This window comes from Rhinolophus sinicus, linkage group LG10 (assembly GCF_036562045.2).
Source record: "Rhinolophus sinicus isolate RSC01 linkage group LG10, ASM3656204v1, whole genome shotgun sequence".
Taxonomy (NCBI): domain Eukaryota; kingdom Metazoa; phylum Chordata; class Mammalia; order Chiroptera; family Rhinolophidae; genus Rhinolophus; species Rhinolophus sinicus.
This window is the reverse complement of record NC_133759.1, coordinates 32253647-32277476: the sequence shown is the minus strand read 5'-3', so window position 1 is coordinate 32277476 and position 23830 is coordinate 32253647. Positions and strand designations below refer to the sequence as shown.

The 23830-nt window shown below is 40.0% G+C and overlaps 1 protein-coding gene across 1 annotated transcript in view; it reads right to left on the bottom strand.

Moving 5' to 3' along the window:
* Positions 1 to 2425: 2425 nt before the first annotated feature.
* ACP3 (acid phosphatase 3) overlaps positions 2426 to 23830 on the bottom strand; it is a 48127-nt gene continuing 26722 nt past the window's right edge. Inside the window, exons 7-11 of the mRNA XM_019725939.2 lie at positions 23201 to 23333; positions 18237 to 18319; positions 15915 to 16018; positions 14083 to 14252; positions 2426 to 6344 (exon numbers count right to left, since the gene is read on the bottom strand). Of these exons, the coding sequence (XP_019581498.2) occupies positions 6226 to 6344; positions 14083 to 14252; positions 15915 to 16018; positions 18237 to 18319; positions 23201 to 23333 (609 nt within the window). The 3' untranslated portion in view covers positions 2426 to 6225. The remainder of the gene's footprint in view (positions 6345 to 14082; positions 14253 to 15914; positions 16019 to 18236; positions 18320 to 23200; positions 23334 to 23830) is intronic.

Here is a 23830-nt window from a genome sequence, read left to right as displayed (position 1 = left end):
TTGCAGTCAGACCCACCAGAGAAGAACGTGATTCTTTCTAAAGGAGACACAAAGAAGGTTGGAGCTTAGCTCGTCACATGTGGCATCAGGGACCTGTGGAGTACTTATCAGGGTAACAATAAAATAATGCATTCCCTACCAGCTGCTCATCCCACTCCTTTCTCCATGTAGACAGAGTGGCTGTCTCCAAAGTACACTCTGGAGGAGTGCTCTCTGTGGAAAGAGGAGGCTCTGTAGGGAGGACTCTTAGTGTGGCTGCTGTGCCCTGAAGGAGAAACAGAGCAGATGTTGAGGTAACTCAGGACTTATATCACAGACATGGAGGGAAAATTTTTAAAAGTTAAGGTCATTCCACCCGGGAGATGTATACACAGAAACACTCACCCCAGCCAAAAGTAAAGTCCCTTTGTTTTTTGATATGTTCCTAGCTGACATACCTCTTCCTGCCCACAAGCACGACTGGGCACCTGATGCTATAACTCCCACCCTTATACAGAACCTTATATTAGCCCTTCCCATTCAAATGAGAGTATCTACTTCCAATAGTGATTATGCATTTCCTACCAGACTAACTTCCACAGATAACAACTATAAATTCTGGGCAAACTATAAAATACAACTAATTAAAGATTCTTGGGAGAAATCAAAAGCAGGTAGATACTGGAGGGGACTAAGAATTTGGAAAAAGGGTTAGCACTAGGTGGTTTTTATTTTTTATGGCTTTTTGCCTCAAGGCAGGTTCAAGTCTGTGCCATGCAGGGGAGAAGGTGGGGACAGGATGGTTAAAATGCAGGTAGTGGGGGGGGCAGAATCCATAGTCCTACTGACTTGAAGTGCCAGAGGACAGAGTTTGAGGGCATCTTAAAAGTGAGAAGTAATTTCCCCCAAATTGAAAGCTAGAGAGGGAAACCCCAGGCTGTGTATACAAACTCTGTAGCTGAGCCCCTCACCGTGAACTAACCATACATGGGGAAAACTCCAAGCAGCCTAACTTAGGCTAAATGAACTAACAGAGATTTGAGCTGCTGTTTTTTTTGTTTTTGTTTTTGTTTGTTTGTTTGTTTTTGTTTTTTGTTTTTTTGCAGTGGAGACAGTTTGCAGTTTGAGTTAGCTAACTTCACTGACTGTTTAAAAGAAACAACCCAAAATTTTCTAGAGAAACATAACATAACCCAGAGTTTCTACAATATCTCATTTACAATGCCTAAGACACAATCCAAAATTACTCTATATACAAATAAACAGAAAAACATAAGCTATACTTAGGAGAAAAGACAATTACAACTGCCCATGAGATGACCAAGATATTGCAATTAGCAAAAGAGAATTTTAAAGCAGTTATTCAAGAAGATGTTTGTTGGGGAAACAGCTATACAGGACTGAAAGGAAAGCCAATACTAGCCATTTCTACTAATCCACAAAGTTCTTCATTTGTGGATTACGATTCGCAAGAATTTGAGAAAAATCCAGAGCATGAAACAGAAGGTTCAAGATTAATAAACTCAAACAACTGAGCCCAGAGAAAACAGAGATAATTTAAGAAGTAGAGGAGAACTTGAAAAAAATTCTAAGTGTCCTTAAGGATATTCAAGAACAGAGTGCATCCATAAGAAGAGGCCACTATAGAAAAGGAACAATCAATAAATAGGAAAGATTTTTTAGGAAAAAAAATGGATTTGCCTAACACCAACTTGGTATTCTAGAAAGTGAAATTTCTTAGAATATAGAAAAATAAGATAAAAATCTGGAAAATATGAAGGGGAAAAAAATTGAGGCATGGAGGATAGACCCAGGAAATTCAAGTTCCAGAACACAATTCTCTTGAGTCGAAGACACATGTAAGCCATACAGGATTAGACAGAAAACAAAAAAATACCTGTGCCTAAATATATCCTAGTAAAATTTCAGAACTTCAAGGATAAAAAGAATATCTTAAAAGATTCAGCAATACATACATAATCAAATCAAATCAAATCAAATCAAATCAAATCAAATCAAATCAAATCAAATCAAATCAAATCAAATCAACAAACAGCCCATTACTTACATTGGAATGAGTACCAGATTGATACCAAACTTCTCATCAGCAGCCCTGTATGCTAAAAGACAACTGAATACTACATTCAAATTCTGGGGGAAAAATGATTTTCAACTTGAAAACTATATCTAGCCAACTGATAGGTAAGTAGGAGGGCAAAACGTAGACATATTTGGGTATGTTAGAACCAGAAAGCTTAGTGCTCATGTATCCTTTAAAAAAAGTTACTTCGATGAAATGAAAACAACAATACAAGAAAGAGGACACCATGAGTTATAAGAGCAGTGAAAGATGTGAAAATTTCAGGAAATAAAGGTGTAAGTATAGTTCATAAAATTTGTGCTAATCACTAGGAGAACAAAAACCTGTTGACAGCATTGCCTCTGATAATTGGAAGCGGGTAGGAAGATCTTTTATTTTGTATTTTATACACATCTCTATTTCTGCATTTATTGTTGTTTTGAATATAATTACTTACAACAAAAAAATTAATAAAACTTTGAAAAGGCTCTCCCCTCTCCCCTCCAAAAAAATCTAGCAGTACTTATTTTCTAAACATGTCAAATTCCTCCTCAGGACATTTAATACGAGAAACTAGTCCATTTAGTTTAGGGTAGTGTTGGAAGAAGTATGGACTGCTGCTGTTAAGATGGGTTTACAAATAAAACATTTCAGAAAAATCTTTTATCATTTCAGCACACATGCAAAGAATAGTAAGATGTAGACATAAAAATATGACTTTTATTTCTTCACTATAACCTGAAAGTGGATTTTACAAGTTATAACAAAGAATACATTCTCTTTGCTTCAAAAGATTGTCGTCTAATGGGCTACAGCAGAACTGTCCATGGTAACCACTAGCCACATATGGCTATTAAGACTTGACGTGTGCCTAGTCCGAATTGAGATGTGCTGTGAGGGTAAAATACACATCAGATTTCAAATAATAAGTGTGAAAAAAACTGTAAGGTATCTCATTAATAATTTTAAAACTCATGATTATATGTTGAAGTGATATTTTGGATGCACTGAGTTAAATACATTTTATTATTAGAATTAATTTCATCCTTTATTTTTACCTTTTTAAAATGTGGCTATTAGAAAATTTAGAATTCCATATATGGCTCTCATTTGTGGCTTGTATTATATTTCTATTAGACAGTTCTGGTATAGAGCACCAAATGTCACACACATCCATTATTGCTCAAATGGGGTTTCTGTAAAGAGGGTTTTAAAACAGAAAACTAATATTTTGAATTTCGCTTACCAAGAAAGAATCAATTCCAACAATATTAGAACAAGATAGAAAACAGAAAGTTGGGAGACTAGGTAACAGGACCAGAAGAAGAAATGCCAGTTCTAACATAAAAAACGTTTTTTTGGTTGAATGACTTCCAGTAAAATGTTTACCTCTAATGCCTGTACTCTTCTAATGCTACAAATTATTCTTTTTAGTATCACATTCTCTTAATACTTTCTTTAAGCAATGCCACTCTAGCTAGGAACATTCTAGTTACAACTCTTCCTTTGAACTTTCCATTGCTGATATTTTCTATGGTAGGGAATGTCCCTACATTGATGTGGTAATTATTGCATTATTCTAATTCTGTTCAAAGTCCTCTATAATGGTTCAGTTGTGGGGAATACATTTCAGAGCAAAGCTTATCCTAACCCTAGCAATTTTCTTTCTAACAATATTTCTCATCATGTCAACTGGACAGATCTTTTCTGACCCATCTGAAAAAATCACTTTTATTAGTGGAGAATTTATTTTCATGCTCTCCTATTGAAGTTGGATGATTAACTTATTTCTTGAGAAATGTTACAGTACATTTGTTCTCTCTGCTTTATCACTATAGATCATTTGTCACTCGTGAATTTTCATTTGTCACATGTGAATACTGCCATGAAGTATACAAAACAATTACATCATTTATCAACAGAGTAGCTCTGTGGAAGGTAAAAGAAACAACTAATTTGGGAGTGAGAGCTGCCTTTACAATAATCAAAAGATGGTAGAAGGAAGAGAAATGGGGGATGTTAAAGAAATCTCTCAGAACCAATAGGAAGCAGACATCCTTTTAGCCACTTACAGTAATAAAAGATGATATGAGGAAAAGGTTGTGAAAGATTTTACTTTTACATTCTATCAACCCCATGAGAGATTGTTTTTGGGGCCAAATACCTCAATAATCACATTAGGAATGGGCAATTCAGCATCCAGACCAGGAATTAGCGAATAGTAGGTCTTCCGTAGATGTTTGTTGAATGAGTGAGAAAATCCATGACATGTGGTTCCGTTTATACTTGTATTTTGAAGTCTCGTCACTTATTAGCAGAAGATATTGTGGCTTCCTTAAACTTATATGGCAGGCTGTTTATGGAAACCGAAATTTGTCTGCTGTTCTTGTTGCTATAGATGTTTTCCCTTCTCCCCAACTGAGAATGTAGCCAGATATTGCATTTCTTTGCCTGTGTGCCTCTTGTGTTCCAGCAGAAAGCAGCAATTGCTAGGCAAGAGAAGATAACTCCTTTTCAGGCTTTTGTTTGCAATAGCCTTGGCTCAATGAGAATTATGTGGAAAGTGAGGCTATTTGAGGTAAGTGCTTGAAGTTTTACAGGTGGAAACTGTGGGATCTAAGGAGAGAGGAAGATTCCTGAAACTAAGAGATGGAGTGGAGTTCTGGGGGGGTTTTCTGTGCTGGTCAAAGATCCCAGCACTGCTTAGAGGTATCACCCCAAGTAGGGGGCTGGACAATGCCAGGCTGGTGAACTTCAAGTGTGTGGCCTTGGGAACCATGGCACGGATGTCCTCTGCCTACCTTCAGAATACCACGTGGGAATGGATAGTAAGCTGATTGGAGACCAGTGTGGACAGCGGCCTAGTGGACCCTTATCTGATTCTTTCTCAAAGGTACATTCTGGGACCTTTAGTAGAACCTGAGGAGGTGAAGAACCCTACTAATGAATGAGATTGAATTTCATACCAACTAGATGGTTGGAAGCTCAGCGCAGAATAAAATTCCTTAGAATGAAAATCAGGCTCATCACAATGGTACCATTCATGGAAGTGCTTGCTTGGGGGAAAAAAAAAAAATTGTTCACAGACCACGAGAACTAAATCTGACTTCTATGTTCATCTAGTCCAGACTCTTCATTTTTAGATTATGAAACCAAGGTTGAAGATTTAAAAAAAATTGTTCCAACTTGGTCTAAAGCCAGCACAAAACTGAGGCAGTGGGTCATCATCCTTTAGTGTGCTTGTGTATCTACCTCACCACTTGAGAAGTTCAGATCTATTTGTAGCAATTAAAATACATTATCATTTCATCCATGACCATGAAGAGGCAGTGTCAAAGTAAAATCTCTTAATTTTAAAATGAAACTAAAAATTGGAACTTTGAAAATATCGAGCTCTGATAGTTGAAGTTAAGAAATAAAAAGAACCATGGTTACGTGGATTTTCTAGTTATTCCCTATTACAGAAATTGTGGGGAAAATGACCTGAGCTAAAACTAAAGTAGTTGATATTACAGTTTCTGAGAATTAAATACCTCTTTCTAAGGCATTCTCAATGTAGACATATATTTTCAATATAGACATATGTGTGTTAGTAAAAAGCCCCGTAGAAATCTGTTAGCTATCAAACAATGGATAGGAGCTTCTTTTCAGGAGTGTGTGTATGTATTAAACCCACTTAATAGCTGAAGAAAAGATTTATTAAACCTTCTGATTGGGTCTTATTTCTTAAGACTCATCCTATATAATACTACTTCTAGTCTAATTTCCCTCCATTATCCAGTCTTCTTTAATCCATGTCTTTGTCACACCTGTAACCTTTTGCTCTTTGCAGGCAAAAGGCTGATTGGAGTGTGACTTCTCATTTCTCTCCGGACACCTGTGCCAGACGATACAACTGTCCTTTGCAGAGAACTTCTTTCTAGGCTAATGAGAAGCCTACACTATGACAAGGAGACCTAACTGAGCAACCTGGGTGCTCATTCATCCGTCAGTCCAGTAGCTGTCCCTTGGGTCACTGCGAGTTCCTGCTCTAGGCAGCTTCAGAAGGCAGGGTGTGGGCAGGGTGATGCCCACAAGGTGAAAGTGTCCTTTGAATGCTGTGTCACTGAGAGATGCTGCATCGCAAGAGCTTGGCCTGGCATATCTGCCCTTCTTCAGCTGTCTGTTCAGATGGTCCCGTAAGAGTCGTTCCGCCAGCAGGGCCCATGGCGGATGAGAGTATATAGCAGCACCATTAGGACAGCAGACACCAGGCAAAAGGCAATGGCAAGGAGGATCCTTAGAACTGTGGGAAAGAGCAGTAAGGTAACATTAATGGATTAGAAAAATATAAATCTCACCAGTCCATGTTGATTTCTGCCTTAATTGTAAATTTCAGTGGCATTTCTGAAGGAGCCTTGAAATAAGCATCATGTGGTGAAAATAGCACTGGACTAAGAGTCAGGGCACAACCTAGTTCATGTTCCAGCATGACCTTTGACCCCTGGGCCTCAGCTCCTCCCCTGCAAAGGGAAGGTAATTGACTGACGTATTTCTAAGGTCCCCTTCCAGCACTAACTTCATACATTTTCCTACAATTAAAATTACTAATTGTTCATGGTCTCATGGTCAAAGGCATTTAATACTGTACTGCAATCATTACTTGGTTCTAAAAGAAATGGGATATTATCTTTTAGTCATTGAATTTGATTTTCGGGATTTTTTAGAGACGAAACCTTGAGGACACGTTGACTATGGCAAGCGGTTTTAAGATAACTGTGTACTAGTGCTAATCTGTACCTTTATTTACATATAGCCCTTTGACAGCTGACCAGTCATGATGCAGATATATGGGGTCGCTTTTAATGAGATGCTATTCATTATTTCATTTGAAAAGTTACACCCCCCCACACACACACCCTAGCCCACTATAATATATACATCATAAACATCAGTTTGTACCATCTCTAAATGTGTGTGTGGTTTTCACTGTAAAAATTTGGGCTTGCTTGTTGGAGTAAACAATGGGAGAGCAAACATCTTTCCGATCCTGGCGGCTCTGTCTACAGAACCCAAGCGCTCCATGGAACACAGCTGAAAATCACTCACTTAGCCTAACCCTCTCATTGTAGAGATGAGAAAAATAGATAATTTGGCTAAGGTTAAGCAGATAATTGTATTTGTGTTGGAATACATGGGATCTTATCAGTCTTATGATTTAAAAGCCGTCTATTCACGAATGACCTCCAAATTCAAATCCTCCCCAAACTCAAGACCCATATATCCAACTGCATACTCAACATATTCCCCTGGACATCTAATAGGCATTCCAAAACTGAACTACCAATCCCCGTGCCATCTACCACCACCAAATCTGTTCTTCATACAGCCTCCCCCATCTCACTTGATGGAAATTTCATCTAGTGTCCCAGCCCAAAATTCTTAGAGTCTGCCTTGACTCCTCTCTTTCCCTCACATCCTATACCCCATCTGTCAGGAAATCCTGTTGGTTCTATCAAAAACGATATCCATAAACCAATGATTTCTCCCCTTCTCTGCCACCACTCTGTTTTGAACCACCATCTTTTGCTTGGATTACTACAATGTCCTCCTGACTTGCTCCCTAGCTTCTATCCTTTCTCCATTCAATCTGTTTTTAACACAACAGCCCAATGACTTCAAATCAAATCATAGCACTCCTCTACTTAAAACAAAGTCTGCAATGAATGCTCATCTCGCTTGGAATGAAAGCCAAAACCCTGATGATGATAGTTTATGAGACTCTTCATCACTTTGCCTTATTAACCTCTTGGATTTCCGCTCCTACCCCTCTCCTTTCAATTACCCTCTTTTGGCCACGCAGGACTTCTTGTTCCTCAGACATGCAACACACACCCCCACCCCTTAGTGTCTTTGATATATTGTTACGATTGCCTGGATACTCTTCTCACACCTCTCTGCATCAGGCAACTCCATCAACTTCTTTGCTCAGATTTTAACTTCTCGTTTAGGGCTTTCTATTTAAAGGTGCAACCTACATGCCTTCTCCCCACATCCATTTCCAGCTTGGTGCTTGTGATCTTCACGTTCCAAAGTACTTATTTTTTATGTTTATTATTTATTATTCATCCCTCTCTCCCTCTGATAGGATATATGCTTCATGAAGGCAGGAACCTTTGTCTTCTTTGTTCATGAATGTGTCCCAAGCTCTTAGAATAATACCTGCCACTGCCACACAGCACATACTCGATAAATATTTGTGGAAAGTATTAATGATCTAGAACTCCTAGGTTCCCAGCCCTTAGTCCAGTGCTTTTCTCCTGATGTCAGGATGCCTCTTAGCATAATGAGAAGGTGAATATTAATACAATTAGATACTGGTGGATGGATGCCATTAGCACCGAGGACGAAGTTAATGTTAAGTTGGATGGAGCCAAACAGAATTGAAGCAGGAAGGAAAGGATTAAATGGAAATGAGGAAGTCAGAGATTAATGATTCTTAAAAATTAATGTCTTTCTGTATTTGGAAATTACTTTTCAATTATTTTTATTGGCTATGTTGTCATGGTGGTCCCATGGAATATGCTTTCCCTGTCTTTTTTCTTCCCTCATTTCTTCCTAGGCATGTAGTGAACACAGAACACCATATGCCAGGCCAACTGTATGTTGGGTTCTGGGGTTCCATGATCCCTGCTCATGAGGAGATCATTATCTAGTGGGAGAACCACAAAGACAATTATGAGGTAATGTGATCAATAGTAAGATAGAGGAGTAAAAGATATGCCATTAAAACAGAGAGAAAGTTGCAATAACACAAAGTATTCTATTTAGAGGGGAAAAAGTTTGGAAAGTTCGGAGAAAATGATAAGATTTGAGCTGATCTTTGAGGTATTTAAGATTTTGCCATGAGACAGAATGAGTAGCACAAGAACTTGTTAGGGAAATAATAAGGTGTTGCATGTGCCTGGCGTATAGTTTATGATAAGGTGAGACCAGACAAGTAAGTTTAGATTCAAGTTTTAGAAGGTCTGGTTGCCATGGGGCAAAGGGAAATCACCAGCAATCAATACACATGGAGTGACATGGCCCAATTTGTGTTTTTTTAAAAAACTCCAAAACTGGGGGACAAGATAAGATGATGGAAACATTAGAGGCCTAACTGAGAGTTATTAAAATGCCCTGACAAGATGCTGAGTGCTCAGCACTGGAGCTGTGATCCCGCGAGTGCCGATGAGGGAATTCAAGAGATAGTCCGGAAGTAGAATTGGCAGGTTTTGTGATGAACTAAATATAATGGTAAAGAAGTTGTGGTGAAGGTCACCCCAGGGGTTCTACCTTTGGTGAATGAGAAGATGACCAGGCTGTGATTGAGACTGGAAGCACATTTCCAAGGATGAGTTCGGAGTAGGGGAGATAATAAGTTTTGTTTCAAATGTAGGATTGAGACAGGTTATTATCCTGATGTTGAGGATCAGTAGGCAGCTGGAGAAAACAGGTTTAGAATTCTATGTGTAGATGTGGAAATAAGGACTTTAGATGTAGACCATGGAAGCCTGGGTAGCGCTGGCTCATGGGGAATGTGGAATGAGGGAACCAAGCACAGGGCCCTGGGATATGATCATTTAGGAGGTTAGGGAAGGTGTCAGTCCCAGAGGAAGTGAACAAAGAGTCTGAGAGCAAAGAGAAGATTTGGGAGAGATTCTTTCTTTCTCTCTCTCTCTCTCTCTCTCTCTCTCTCTCTCTCTCTCTCTCTCTCATGTTTATTTTTTAAATAATATGCTCCTTTGTACTATAAAGAATTTTGTGAGTTTGACGGAGTAATGTTCTAGAATTTGAGAAAAGAGAGTGATCAATTGTATCTTCCTGCAAAGAGGTCTACTGCAGAGAATGACTGAAAAGCTGTCTTATTGCACAGGAACAGATAAATGCTGCTCAAGGCAGTGTGGATTAATTGGTACTACTTTTGTGAAAACGATTTTGGCAATATGTATCAAAAACCTCTTGCTCTTGCCATTAATCCTGAAGTCCTGTCTACTCTCTCTTTTCCCCCTTTGAATAAGTCTGCTTTTCTCCTTCACTCACCCTAGTCCTTGGATGATTGCAGCAGCCTCTCAACTGTTCTCCCTGCCCACAATCCCATTCCTCTCCAATCTGTTCTCTCCTGTGAAGCCAAAAGGTCTTTCTAAAACAAGAAGCCAGTCACATCTGTGCTCTGCCTACAAACTTTTAATGGCCAGAGCTACTCGACCTGACCTATGAGACACTTAATGCCTGCCTCTCCAGCCTCTTCACACTCTCACCAGACATACTTTTTCCAAACCTAAACTGTCCCATGCTGTCTTTAGCTTCTTGGCTTTTATACAATGTCTCCCTTTTTCTATAAACATTCTCCTCTCTCCCTATCTCCATTCACCTGGTGAATTCCTTCTCTCCTTTTGGTTTTGGTTTGAGTATCACTCCCTTTGAAAAGCCTTCTCTGACCCCTTAGACTCAGGCTAATTTCCTCTGCTATTTGTTCTTTTTTTTAAAATTAATTTTATTAAATTTAGTGGGGTGACAATTGTTAGTAAAATTACATAGATTTCAGGTGTACAATTCTGTATTACATCATCTATAAATCTGCTATTTGTTCTTGTAGTTACCTCTGTGTCCTTCATTACAGTACTCACCATACTTAACGGTTAAGGCTTGTTTCATTCTCTGTAGCCCTCTCCTCCTTACCTGCCTCCCCACCTTCCTGCCAAGTAACACAGTATGGAACTTAGACTTATCATGAATTTCCCAGCAACGGCTCTGGTTAATTTAATTGACATGAAAATGAAATTAATTGGGTCTAGTAGCACTAGTGGAAAACACTGCTTATAGATATGGTTAGGATTTCATGGGTAGAAATGCCTTAAGGAGTAGGGGTGACAGGCATGCTGCATCTACAGGGCATGTCCTTATTTAATGGTTTTGTCCTGCTTCCTGTATTGGCTTTCTCAGGACACCGTCAATGTCCTTAATTCAGCCTTTTTTCCTCAATAAATTATAAAAATTCAGCAGTTAGAGCTATTAATCAAATTTATCTGGGCATTCTGTACTTTTATTTGCTAAATGTGGTTGCCCTACTAAGGGGTCATTCAACCCCCTACAACCTTCCACACTTCACTCTGCCCTTATACTGTCTCTGCGAAGACAAGTGCTCACCTAGGCCAGTGGACACTTCCGGCCCAGAAACTTCCTAACACTGAACACCAGCTGCCTTCCCCTGCTGCCTTAGCATCACTCTCTGAGATCATATAGAACACATATTCATTCTTTTTCCTTCAAGTATGAATATTGAATTCACTTTGATGAAGACCGCCTCATGTTATAGACTCTTAACAAGGTTTCTGTGAGCTAAAACCAGTTGTGTGCTAACTACTAGATCCAATAAAACAAAAATCAAACCATAGAACTCTGATTTGTGGCATATGCTGATTTCTGTGGTGAAACTCCTCCAGCCATGACACCACGACCAATTTCAAACTGCCAAAAGGAAGTCTTTGAACTCAGAGTTGGGAAGCCATGCACACATTCCACTCTTGAGGTCTTCTCGAGCTGGCTGCAGCACACCAGTCCCTACGTTTTCTTTTTATTAACATACTTTGCTACTTCATTATATTTCACTCTATTTGGGTCTTGAATTGTTGATAGTGGTGTTTTGAGGAAAAGATTTATACAAACATCTTACAGGTAGATTTGATAAGAGGTGACGGATTAGCTGTGGAGGATGAAGGAGAGGGTGAGATCAAACATAACTCCCAGGTTACTGGGTATTACTGCTTATCAGTTTAGAAAGAGTAGGTTCACAGAGGAAAGGTAACTAATTTATACACTCATTGAGCAAATACTCATCGAGCACCAAACCACGCCAGGCACAGACACTTCTAGGTGCCGAGGACAGATATAGCAGAGAACACAACAAATAGAATCCTTGCTCTTGTGGAGATGACATTTTGTCGCATTAGAACTGGCTCCTTGAAGGTAACCTGTGGGAATCTCTTCGAACCCTGAATCTTCTGCCGAGTAATTCCTCTATCCTGTCCAGCTTCAAGCCGCTAGGATATTTGATAAATGTCTTCCTAGTACCTTGTACCACACCATTAGAAACATCCTTCCAAACTGACTGCAGATGGTTCAGTTGTCACCTCCCGCAGGAAGCCTTCCCTGATATGCCTTACTACCTCCTTCCCTCCAAGTCCTGTTAACTCTTGTCCCACAGCAACCCTGTAGTCATAAGACATAAACCGTTGTTATTCTGTGTAATATGTATCTCTTTACTTCCCCACTAAATTTTAAATTTCCCAAGGGTGTTTCCTTAGCAAGTTTTACCTTAGATAAACCAGAGCCATCTGAAGTAATAAAATCCAAACTAAATACATTTTTAATGTAAAATGTTAACTTAAGCCAGTCAAATCCTTTTACTTTATATTTTTCCTCCTGTTACATTAAAATAAAACCCCAAAACAAAAATAGAGTCCTGAAAATCTGTCCTTCATGAATTTTATTATAATTAAACACACACACACTTTTTAAAATTCATTGTAAAAAATGTAATGGTTTTGAACTTCCTAATTATGACTTTATTCGCTATTTTACATTTGGCTCACTTCTGGAGGAAATTTAACATACATGGAGGACAAAGAATACTTAGATGGTGGCCCCAAGGCCACATATTTACTTGGGAAAGAAATAATACAAATAAACATATCAATCGATGTCTTGTGTCAGTCATCCCATGACCAACTAAGAAAAGGAATGGTCTTGCTCTAGACTCAGGCATCCAGTAGAAACCATCTCTAGAAACCATTTCATCTTTAGTCGTAATGGTAACGTAGCATATTGTTCTCTAGATGTGTTGTAGCTGCCACATGGTAAATTTACAGGGTTCTAAAGAGTTCTCATTTGAACATGATTTCTTCTTATATAGTGAGTAGTTTCAGCAGGACCTGTATGTAAGTGCTTAAGTTTTTCTGAAGATACCAGAATCAAAGCCTTATGCATTGCTTTTGTCCTCAGAACAGCCCCACTTTCAACATTCCAACAAGTTTTGATCTTGGAGGCATTTGGGACATTCTTACATTTGTAATTTTGTTCCAGTTTCATATGTGTCATCATACTGCCTCTCTTAAATCAATTTCACCTTTAACATCTCTTACCATTGGAGCTTCAAGAGAAACTGCTCACGTGGGGCTTTCATCTCTGATGTGTGGTGGCTGAATATCTTGCTCTTGTCATATTACTTATTTGCTATGATGTATGTACTTCAAGAGCTGCCATATGAATTATATACAGCTTTGTTTTCTGGTAAGTTTGCCTTTGGTTTCTTCAAAAGTAACATGAATTTTCCAGGTCCAAAGGATACAAAGAGTATTTATTTTTCAGCTCTGCCACCCAATACATTTTAACAGAAATATAAAAAGATAGGACCCGTTTCCCAATGTAGATGATTTCTCCAGATTGCTCCACTGTATCTCATTTCTTTGCTTCTCCTTGTGAGAAGGCTGGCACTAATGGGTAAGTTGGTCCTTTGCCCATTAGCTGAGGATTAAATTCTTCCCTTCTTTGTTCTCACCTAGTTTGTGGATTTTGTTTGAAATTTGTTCCACTTTAGACACTTAAAGAACAGCCTCATTTATTTCTGCTCAAATGAAATCTGGGAGTCTTTAAAGAACAAAAGGTCCTATGTGTTCAATCGCATAGCTCATGGCAGCTCCAGGAGCTTTGATCAAAGTTTTATCTCTGATTATATTTTGGCACTGATGCCTTTTTATAGCAACACTGAAAAAACCAATTCCAGGTTTATGGCAAGTGGGCGCAGGGCCCATGGGAGAGAGAGGAGTTGCCTGAAATTGGGGTACCCAAAATATGCAATTATCACCCAAAACCCATTCCTTTTAAAGCTGGGAGTAACGGCCAAGTCATTCTCACAGGACCCTCTCCCCACCCCCCCCAAGAAAGGGTGCTCTGCCCTTTCTGCAGGGTTCTGCATACACCCTAATCCAAAATGTCCTTAGTACCTTGGTGGTTGTTAGTGATCATACACTCCGTGGGCCAGTCTTGGGGAATCACAGAGGCAACCAGCTCAGTAAACTTCATCAGAGGACAGCTGGGGGTGCATCCTGGCAGTGTGAGGGGATATGGCTCATGCTGAGTCTCATTCCGATAGTACATCTCTACGAAGTACTTCCTGGTGGAAGGTGGGGGAGAGATCTCTGTCAGTTCTGTGTTGTTGAACAGCCACTAAATTTCCTTCTACCTGTCACACATTGACTGGGGGACTAGTGGAAGATTTACGGGAAGGAGTTGATTTTAGCCAATTTAGGGGTGGGAATGGGGAGATTGGGGCCGGCAGGCGAGCTCCAGGGGGTGGAAACGTGAAAGCTGGTTTGTTAGACAGCCAGGGACATAGGAGGGGGGATCCAGGATACTTAATCAGAGAAGAAGCTGGAAGGCAATGGTTGAAGGAGTTGGAGGTGATTTGATGAGCCTTTCAGTGGGAAGTGGGGGGGTAGCTGGGGTTTCTTTCTTCTATTCTCTCCATTTTGTTCTTTTCATTTGCTCCTTCTTTTTCTCTCGTTTCCTTTCTCAGTATTTTTAGATCTTTCCCTGGAATGACTCTATCCCGCCTTTCCTCAACCAGGCCATAAAAAATGGAACTGAATAATACATAAATATGTACTTGAATGTATAGCAAAGATTTTATCCAAATTATACCTCAGAAAGATGGGGTGGGTGTATATTCAAGTCCTTACATTCTCTCATATTAAGAAGGCCTCTCTTAATACTTTATTTAAAGAAAAAAAAGTACTTTTTTGGGAAGGTCCACTGGCCTAAACCAATCTCACTAAAACTAGTATGAGGGGCTTGTGGAAGTCATTTGCCAAAGAGGCAGGAGAGAAATTCAAGAAGGATTTAGTGATTTTTCTTGAGGTGGTAAGTAACCTCACAATTGCCACTTTTGGATGTTATAAACAAGTCTTTTAAAATATAACTTTAAAAAGCCACATAAACAGCAGTCACTACAAATATTCACTTATAAGACGTTTTTAAAAACTTCCCTAATATTATGTGAATAAGTATTTCCCTAATATTATGTGGATAATTTTTCCAGTGACAGAAGTTTTATTTCAAGATGGTATGGCAAAGGTAACTAATCAAGTCCATCAAAATCTGATTCCCTTTCCGTAGAATAGAGTTATAGCTGAGAACTGACTACATTTCCCAGAGTCCCTTGAACCTTGGTGGGACCAAGTGACTAATTTTAGCCAGTAGAATGTAAATAGAAGTCATGTGCTGCTTTGGGCTGAGGTGGTTTATACTCCTACGCAGGTTGCTTTCTCCATCCTCTTGTTCCTTTCTACAAGCTGACTGCAGGGGAGCCTAGCACTCTTGCAAATTGAAAGATAGAATCCTGGATCCCTAACTCACTATGTGTGACTCACACCATGGGTGAGTCACCTCCAATTGGCCAGGAACATCTGCGTTAAACTGTCAGATGAGTGAGAAATTAATCTCCATTGGGTTAAGTCTCTGAGAATTTGAAGTTCATTTCTACAGCAGCCAAAATTATTGTGGTAAACAGTTTTAGTAGATTCAAAATTGTCTCTAGTAGTGAAGACAAGTTATGATGCATACAACAAGTTTGGATAAAATTGATACACAAAGTGTTAAAGTGGGAAAAAAGTAGTATTTTTAACTGAGAGAATTATTTATGGTGTACATGATTTTAAATTTATGTAACTAACTAAAAATTAAACATTTTACGAATATATTTGAGCCAAAAATAACATAATAACAAAACCTGGGGTCCAGTGATAGTAATTTTGAAAAGTACCACTTAGACACTTACCCCTCCTCAAGGTACAATTCCATTATGTGGCAGGAAGCATAGGGAGGAAGGATTCCATTGTAAACGTCTAGCGCCATCTGTAGGCCACTCACAGTAGTGTCATGCTACGGAGATTTGAAACAAATCATTTTTGATCTTTTACCTCTCGTTTCAGATGTACATTCAACAGGTATGTATTAAACACTTGTTTAGCACCATGATAGTTTTTGATTCAATTAAATTTCCTATACCACCAATGACTTAAGAAGTAGAGAGGGGAAGAACGAATTTTCGCTGAGCATCTGCTGTGTGCTAAGCAATGAAGTTTACAAACACATCGTTTCTATTTAAAAGATGAAGAAACAAATAGATACAGAAAACAAACTAATGGTTTCTAGATGGGAGGGGGGCTGGGGGACCGGGAGAGAAAGGTGAAGGGATTAAAAAGTACCAATTGGCAGTTATGGAAGAGTCAAGTGGATGTGAAATACAGTATGGGAAATATCAAAAATAAAATTGTAAAAAGTATGTATAGTGTCAGTAGTGTCAGATGGATACTAGACTTTTTTGGGGGATCACTTCATAAATTATATAAATGCCTAGCCACTATGCTGTACACCTGAAACTAATATAAAATAACACTGAATGACAAATATAATTTTAAAAATATGTAGTCACGGATGTAAAGTAACAGCACAGAGAATATAGCCAATGATATTGTAATAACTATGTACAGTGTGAGGCGGGTAGTAAACTTGGTGGGGGTATCACTCTGTGAGGGATGTAAATGTCTAATCACTATGTTGTTTTGTACACCTGAAACTAAAACTAAAAAACAAGAATGAAGAAACAAACCCAGGGAAATTAAGTAACTTGCTTAATATCATATAATCCAAAAATGGAAGAAAGTTAATTTAATCCAAGTCTTCTGATTTTTGTCCGATGCCTTTTCCCAGTAATATCTTTGTTTTAGCTTATGTCACGGATATTCATTACATTTTAAAATATTTTGGAACACATTAATGCTAGATTGTATTTTTTGTATAGATTAGAATAATCTGTGATTTTTAAATTGGGGAAGAATACGTGAGGTTATAAATGTTTAGGGAGTATACAATTTGAGGAACTAGAGTGTATAGCTTAAAAATCATTACTAAATGTTTATCCCTGAGTGGCAGGGAAGTGTAGGGGACTGGATTTTATCCCAGTTTAGTCATTGATTATCTAAATTTAGGAAATCCTCAACTTGTATCTCTACGAAATGTGTATCACATTTGTTTGCCTAAACTATATTGCGGTGTACACATATTCAAAAGGAGTTGGAACTGATTTACTAGAGAAAAAGATGGAATTACAGATATACGACTCGCCAGAAGTCACACAAGTTAAAACCAGAAACCAGATTAGAAACTAGAAAATCTCGCAGAATTGACTGTTCAGGCCCTCCTCTCTCCAGGAAGCATTACTCCATAAGCTCTTTCTCTAGTCTATACCATTTAGAAACTCTGGCAATCAAGAAAGTTCTGTGTACCTTTAATCACCTCTTCCATCTTGCAGAATGAAAACTTTCAATAGCCAAAGCACATCTGAGAGATCCTCTGTCACGGAGACCGTGGGTGAAAGAGTGAGTCAGCTTACTATGTTCTGTTTTCCTGCTCAACCCAGATTCCACAGCCAGTCATTTTGATGCATGTTACATCCCTGGAATTCTCCTCCAACATGTCTCTTTCCCTGTTTCCTGCTCCAAGATGGAAGTCTTCTCCAAGAGCTCTCTCTCTCTATTTTTTTTTGTACCCAAATGTAGCTCTAACCTCCAGTTGTGGCTCTCTTTCCCTTTCCCTCTTCTCTCCTCTTTGCCAGCTGGAGATTTTTACTTGGATGCCCCCTGGCATTTCAAACCCAATTGTCAAATTGGTATATTCACCTGGCCCATGACCACCTCTGTTAATGCCTCTCGCTTCCTTCCAGTCATTGAGACCTGAAACATTGTGTCTGTGGCTTTACCTTCCACCTCATCGCCAAGTCCTGTACCCTCATCGTCAAGTCCTGTACACTCAGCTTTTCCTCCCCAAGTGAATGCTTCCCTTCTCTGAGGCACCAAAGCACCCCTGTATGACATTTCTATACTGCTTTGCATAGTGTTTATGTGTTTACTAGTCTGGTCAGCACAAGATTTTAAATTCCTCAAGGACTAGAATTACATATTGAATTTCAAAAGCTTTGAACAGGTGTCTGCCGTCTACTGGGCAACAGGGAAATGATGATAAAGAAGATGAGACCCCCGCCTCAAAGAGATCACACACTTGGACAAATGAATGTAGAGTGGAGACAAAAAATACTTACAGCAGAATACATGACAAGTTTTCTGTGGTTCCACGGCTGAGTTGCTCTCTTCATGTGCTTGAGGATTTCACTGACCAAGACACCTTAAAGAAGATAAATCAGCAATGGAGCTGAACCAATGTGGGCTCATATTTCAGTTCATAAGCTTTTAGTTAATTCACACTTAGTGATTCTCTCTGCCATGATTCTCAAGACTTAAGAAGAGAGGGAAAGAACTAATTTTGGTTGAACATCTGCTATGTGCTAGTAGTGTGATTTACATACATTAATTGACTGAATCCTGACTTCTAGTCCCCATGTATAGGTGAGGAAACTAAGGCCCAGAGATATTAAGGGACTCACACAGCTGCAGAAGGAGAGCTGGACTGTCACGCCAGGACTCTACTATCCAAGATTTTGTTAAAGCTCAAGTTAGGAGGCTGGGGAACTTGGAAGGAATCTCAGATGGCTTTTTTTTCACAGTTGTTAACCAATGCTCTTCTCTGGGGCAGGCCTGCAGCATGGCATGTAACTTCTCTGTGTACGCCTCTCTTGCTTCCACTCTTTGGCAGTCAGACCTGTGGGAGACCCTGGGAGAAAGCAGATCTCTGGCTGTCTGGACACGTCATGGACTATTTTCTGGGGACAGTTTCTGCAGGTTCCCCTGGGTGTCCCTCTGAGCGGGGCATCCAGCATCTTCAGCTTTTGTGTGTCGGCAGTAGACGAGAGCTTCTGCCCTTCACGTTTGCTCTCCTGAGGTGGTGAACAGCAGATGCACAGCTCAGAGTCTCCATCCTGTTTGCAGACACTGAAGGGTGAGGAGTACCTGGTGGTGCTAGGTCCTGTTCTGGGGACATGTCGCCTCAGGGACTTCCATCACCATCACCTGAAGTCACACAAGTTAAAACCTGAAACCAGTTTTACGGTTTTAGAAATAGAAAGACCAATACCTTATTGGTGGTCTTTCTAGTATACACATGCTCTCTTGGCTTCAGGATGACCAGTTTTCAGTTTTGTTTTTCGTACATGAAGGGTATTCATGTTAACAGACTGACTCTGTGGTCCACTCAGCAAACACACTGAGCAGCTACAATGGGTCAGATACTTTGCGAGGTGAATCAGATACGTTTCCTGTCCTGCAAAAGCTCATAAAAGAGTAAGAAGAGACTTTCCTGGCCTGTACACCAATCAGCACAGTAAAGAATTCATTGACAAGGGAGGTGACCAGCTTTCTGTAGATGCTGGGACTTCCTTGACGAGGAATGGAAGAAGCTTGATGCTACATCTCCAACAGGTCTACATCTCTCTGCCCCAGGGAAAGTTGCCCCCAGGGAGCCCCCTTTCAGGACTTGAGCTTGATCTTCATGCCACATTGGAACTCAACTCTGTGGCCAGGTTTCTGGGAGTCAAGGCAGTCACATTCAATGAGCAACTTGACCTTCGTCAACAGGTACCTTTGCAGCAGCCTTCAGCGTTGATAATGGAATACAATGATATCAGCTCTTGGTTCTGGGGTGATTGTTCACCTTATCATAGGAGAAACTAGGGTAACCACCATAATTATCCCCAGGCTCTGGCATGCCAGTAGTTCTGTTTTATAGGAGGAGAAATTGAGGCTCAGAGAGATTCAGCAACTTGTTTAGGATTACACAACAGTGAGCAGAGGGGCTGAGCTTCTCTGAACCCAGCAGGTCTTACTTCAAAACCCTTGCTGGGAGTCATTAGACCACACAGCAGTGTAAGCTAACTTCTGAGTTCCTTGTCACATCATTTATTAAATCTGCATAAACCAGACAAAATGTCATTGATTGGAAGACACAAACTTCACTTCCTTCATTCTAGGCCTACAGCAGGGACTGGCAAACTTTTTCTATAAAGGGCCAGATAGTAAATGTTTCAGGCTTTGTGGGCCACATGGTCTGTCACAATTGTTTACTCTTGGGTAGAGAAGCACAAAGGCAGCCACAGACATAACCTAGAGGAACGAGTGTGGCTGAGTTACAATAGCATTTTATTTACAAAAAAAAAAAAAAAAAAAAAAAAAGTAGGCAGTGGGCTGGGTTTGGACTTCAGGGTGTAGTTTGCCAAGCCCTGATCTAGAGCAAGAAGAGAAGAAGAGGTTTCCATTAATATGGATATGACCAGCCATACATTCCTAAATGAGCTAGAAGGATTTTCTTGGTGTGTGGGGAGGGGAGGAGGGGAAAGAGGGTGTCTTTCCTGAAATTGGCTGATAGAACAAAAGTTTTGGCAAAGGTGAGAAGATGCCGGTCAAAGTCCTGATGTTTTCATGTGCCTCTTTGTCACCCAGACAATACAGGTTTTCTCTGCAGGATCGCGTCCAGCAGCTTCATCATTCAATAAGCATGTAGTTGACAAGTCTCTCTTGCCCAGCCAGATCTGAACAATAGGCTGAGCTTGTGTTTTGGCAGGAATCACTCAGGAAACAATTTCCTAGCTTATCAATAGCACTGGACTTCCTCCAGAAAATAGGACAGGTGCATTTACAAAACAGGACAAGTGCCAGCCTTTAGAGTCCAAGACTGAGAGAACATCTCAGGGAAAGACTCTGATGGACAGAATCTAGTTTAATACACTTAATAGATGGGGAAACTGAGACCCAGAGAGGGGAAGTGACTTCTGTGAAATACAATCTCTAGTAGCCAAGTGAAAAAAAAAAGAAGAAACATGAGTAAACTGCTGGGAGAAACCCCAGGTTTTGTTCAGATACAGACCTCTGCATCTATTATTAAGCTGTTGTCAACTTGTGCCTGGCTTTTCCTATTCTTCTTCACCATCTCTTGCCTCTGGAGAAGTGCTTCGGAAACTTTCTGAGGTTCTTAGGGAGTTTATTAAAACGCAGATTCTGATTCAGCTGGTCTGGGGTGGGGCCTGAGATTCTGCATTTCTCCTTGGACTGCATTTTGAGTAGCGAGGGGCTGAATTCCTGAGCCCATTATGACTAGGTGGGGGGATATAAATCAAGAGTCCTCTCACCACCATCTAATGGGGCTTGGGATTGACTCATCCTACTGGTACCTAGTTGTCCAAGAATGAGGTCTGGTGCTTATAGAGCCAATGAGGCCCAGCTTCCACCCTCTGCATCGTTTTGTTGTTTAATTCCTAAGATTGAGCTGCTTCCTGGGCTCTGTCCTTACACACAGTCTGTCTCCTGCCTGGTAATTTCTCCCAACATACCAGGTTCCATCTAAGACTCTCTCTGGATGCTTTCCCTTCTCCAAAGGTTGGATCTTATTGCTCATATGCTTAGCATGGAGTAAGGACTTGCACATTTCTATCAGGTCTGCCTCTGGGCCATGCAATCCAGACTTCTGTAACAGCAGGTCTGCAACTTCATCACATCATGAATGACCATTTCTTAAAGTATTTGCCACAAGCTACTTTGTACACCTTGTATGCAGTTGCTCTTGACCATCTTGACTTCATATCTCCTTAGCTGTTCTTCTGGTTACAGCCTCCCTCACTCTTTTTTGTAGCTGTAATTGGCTCCTCTCCTGGTCGGTGTCTTGAATTCTTTCTCTAGCTATGCAGACCTGAGTAAACGTCCTCCCAGTGTGGTCCAACTACCAGGATGCTTTGCCTCTATGTAGTCGCCTGAGGTTCTACAGAACTTGTCCTGACGCCATGGTTGGAGTCCTGATGTGACTGGACTGTTTTCCTCAAACTGTCCAGAGTATTGACTTAAGACATCTCCTTATTATGCTAAGCAAAATAAGTCAGACAGAAAAAATCAAGAACCATATGATTTCACTGATGTGTGGGATATAAAACTGAAAACAACAAAGGAACAAGACAAACAAACAAAGAAACAAAAACTCATAGACACAGACAATAGTTTAGTGGTTACCAGAGGGTAAGGGGGTCAGGGGGTGGTAGATGAGGGTAAACGGGGTCAACTATATTGTGACGGAAGGCGAACTGACTCTGGGTGGTGAACACACAACATGATATCTAGACGATGTATTATAGAAATGTACAGCTGAAACCTATGTAACTTTACTAAGTCACCCCAATAAACTTTAATTAAAAACAACAACAACGAAGAAAAAAAAAAAATCTCCTGTGGCTTAGAATTGCTTTATTGTTATGTCGACCGGACATAATGGACCTTCTCTTGCTCTCCATCCTTAGTTTTAATGCCTAAATTAACAACACTGGAACCTGAAACATCGTTTGCTGTCTTGGTCTGCCCACCCAGCTGTCCTCAGAGGCCTCAGTGTCTATCCCCTTCCTGCCTAGTCCTGGCTTCTTTCTTCCACCCACCTATCCTGATTATAAGGGAGTGGCATCTCCTTGCCTAAGTCTACCTTCATTATGATATTATACCTTTTGCCAGGAAGGGCCATATCCAGCTGAGAAATAAATACCATTCAACACCAATGAAAACATTTAAGCTGTCATCAACTGGTCAATTGCAATAGATATTAATCTACAGGGCATAATTAGCCTGCAAAATATCTTTTATTCACTTTCGCAATAGCTACCACCAAGGGTTTCAGGAAAACAGGCCACTTTGTCTTACCGCCCACTTGAAAAATTCATCCTATAGGCCACAAGACTTTGATTTTCATGGGGCTCAGATACAAAAATCCTCAATTCTTTGATCTGGAAAGGATGAGACGCATCATTTAGCTTTAGCCCAACGCTTTCATTTGCCAGATGGGAAAACTAAGGCCCAGAGTAGGTAATACTGATGATTAAAAGAACACATAATTTTTATTGTCAGTATATTATGTACCAGGCAGTGTTTGTCCTAAGCCTTTTGATGTACATTCATTTTAATCCTCACTACCTATGAAATGAATATCATTATTATCCCCATTTTACAGAATGGAAACTGGTGCTGAACTGAGTCAGTGACCCGTTGAGGTCACATCGCTGATTAATTGTGGGACCAGCACATAGACTTATGCTGTTCCACCACAAATCCAATATGCTCCTCTCATTTTTAAAAATGTACTTACCCCCCTGCAGTCTAGCTTTCTCTTTCTGCTTGTGAATTCCATACAAGGCCAGGAGGGACAATTCTGATAATTCTCTCAACTTTATCATGGTGTCCTCGGTGGCCCAGGAGGGTAAAGTGAAATTGTGAACACTCTGTAGCAAAGAAAAAGGAAGAAAATGTATACTTGTATTTCTGACTGCCCCCTTTGTTGACTTTTTATCATCTTTCACTGCACAAGAACCACTAGGTCTGGCCTTACTTGTCCTGCCATTTCTTTCTCGGAAGACTTTACTTTGTGATAAATAGTGGTATTGGTTTTCAGAACAAAAGTTCACAGAGACTCATTTGCCCCTTCCTACCAAGTCCATAGCTTTTGGCTCAACTCTGGGTCAAAGGGCAATTTGTATTTTGCATAGTAAGGGTGCGGCAGGGCAGGGAATACACCTCATTCTTTTATGAAAGATTTAGACATCTTTTTATTCACTTGTGGGAAAGGTAAAGCTGAGAGAGTTGGATGATATTTCCTTAAAAGCTGAATGAGCAACCTAAGAGGACAGCTGGGAAAGGTAATGTATTTCCCAAACCTTCAGCAATATAGCTCCACTCCTATTAGCGTCTAGTTCACTGACTCTTAGGGAAAGAGTGCACC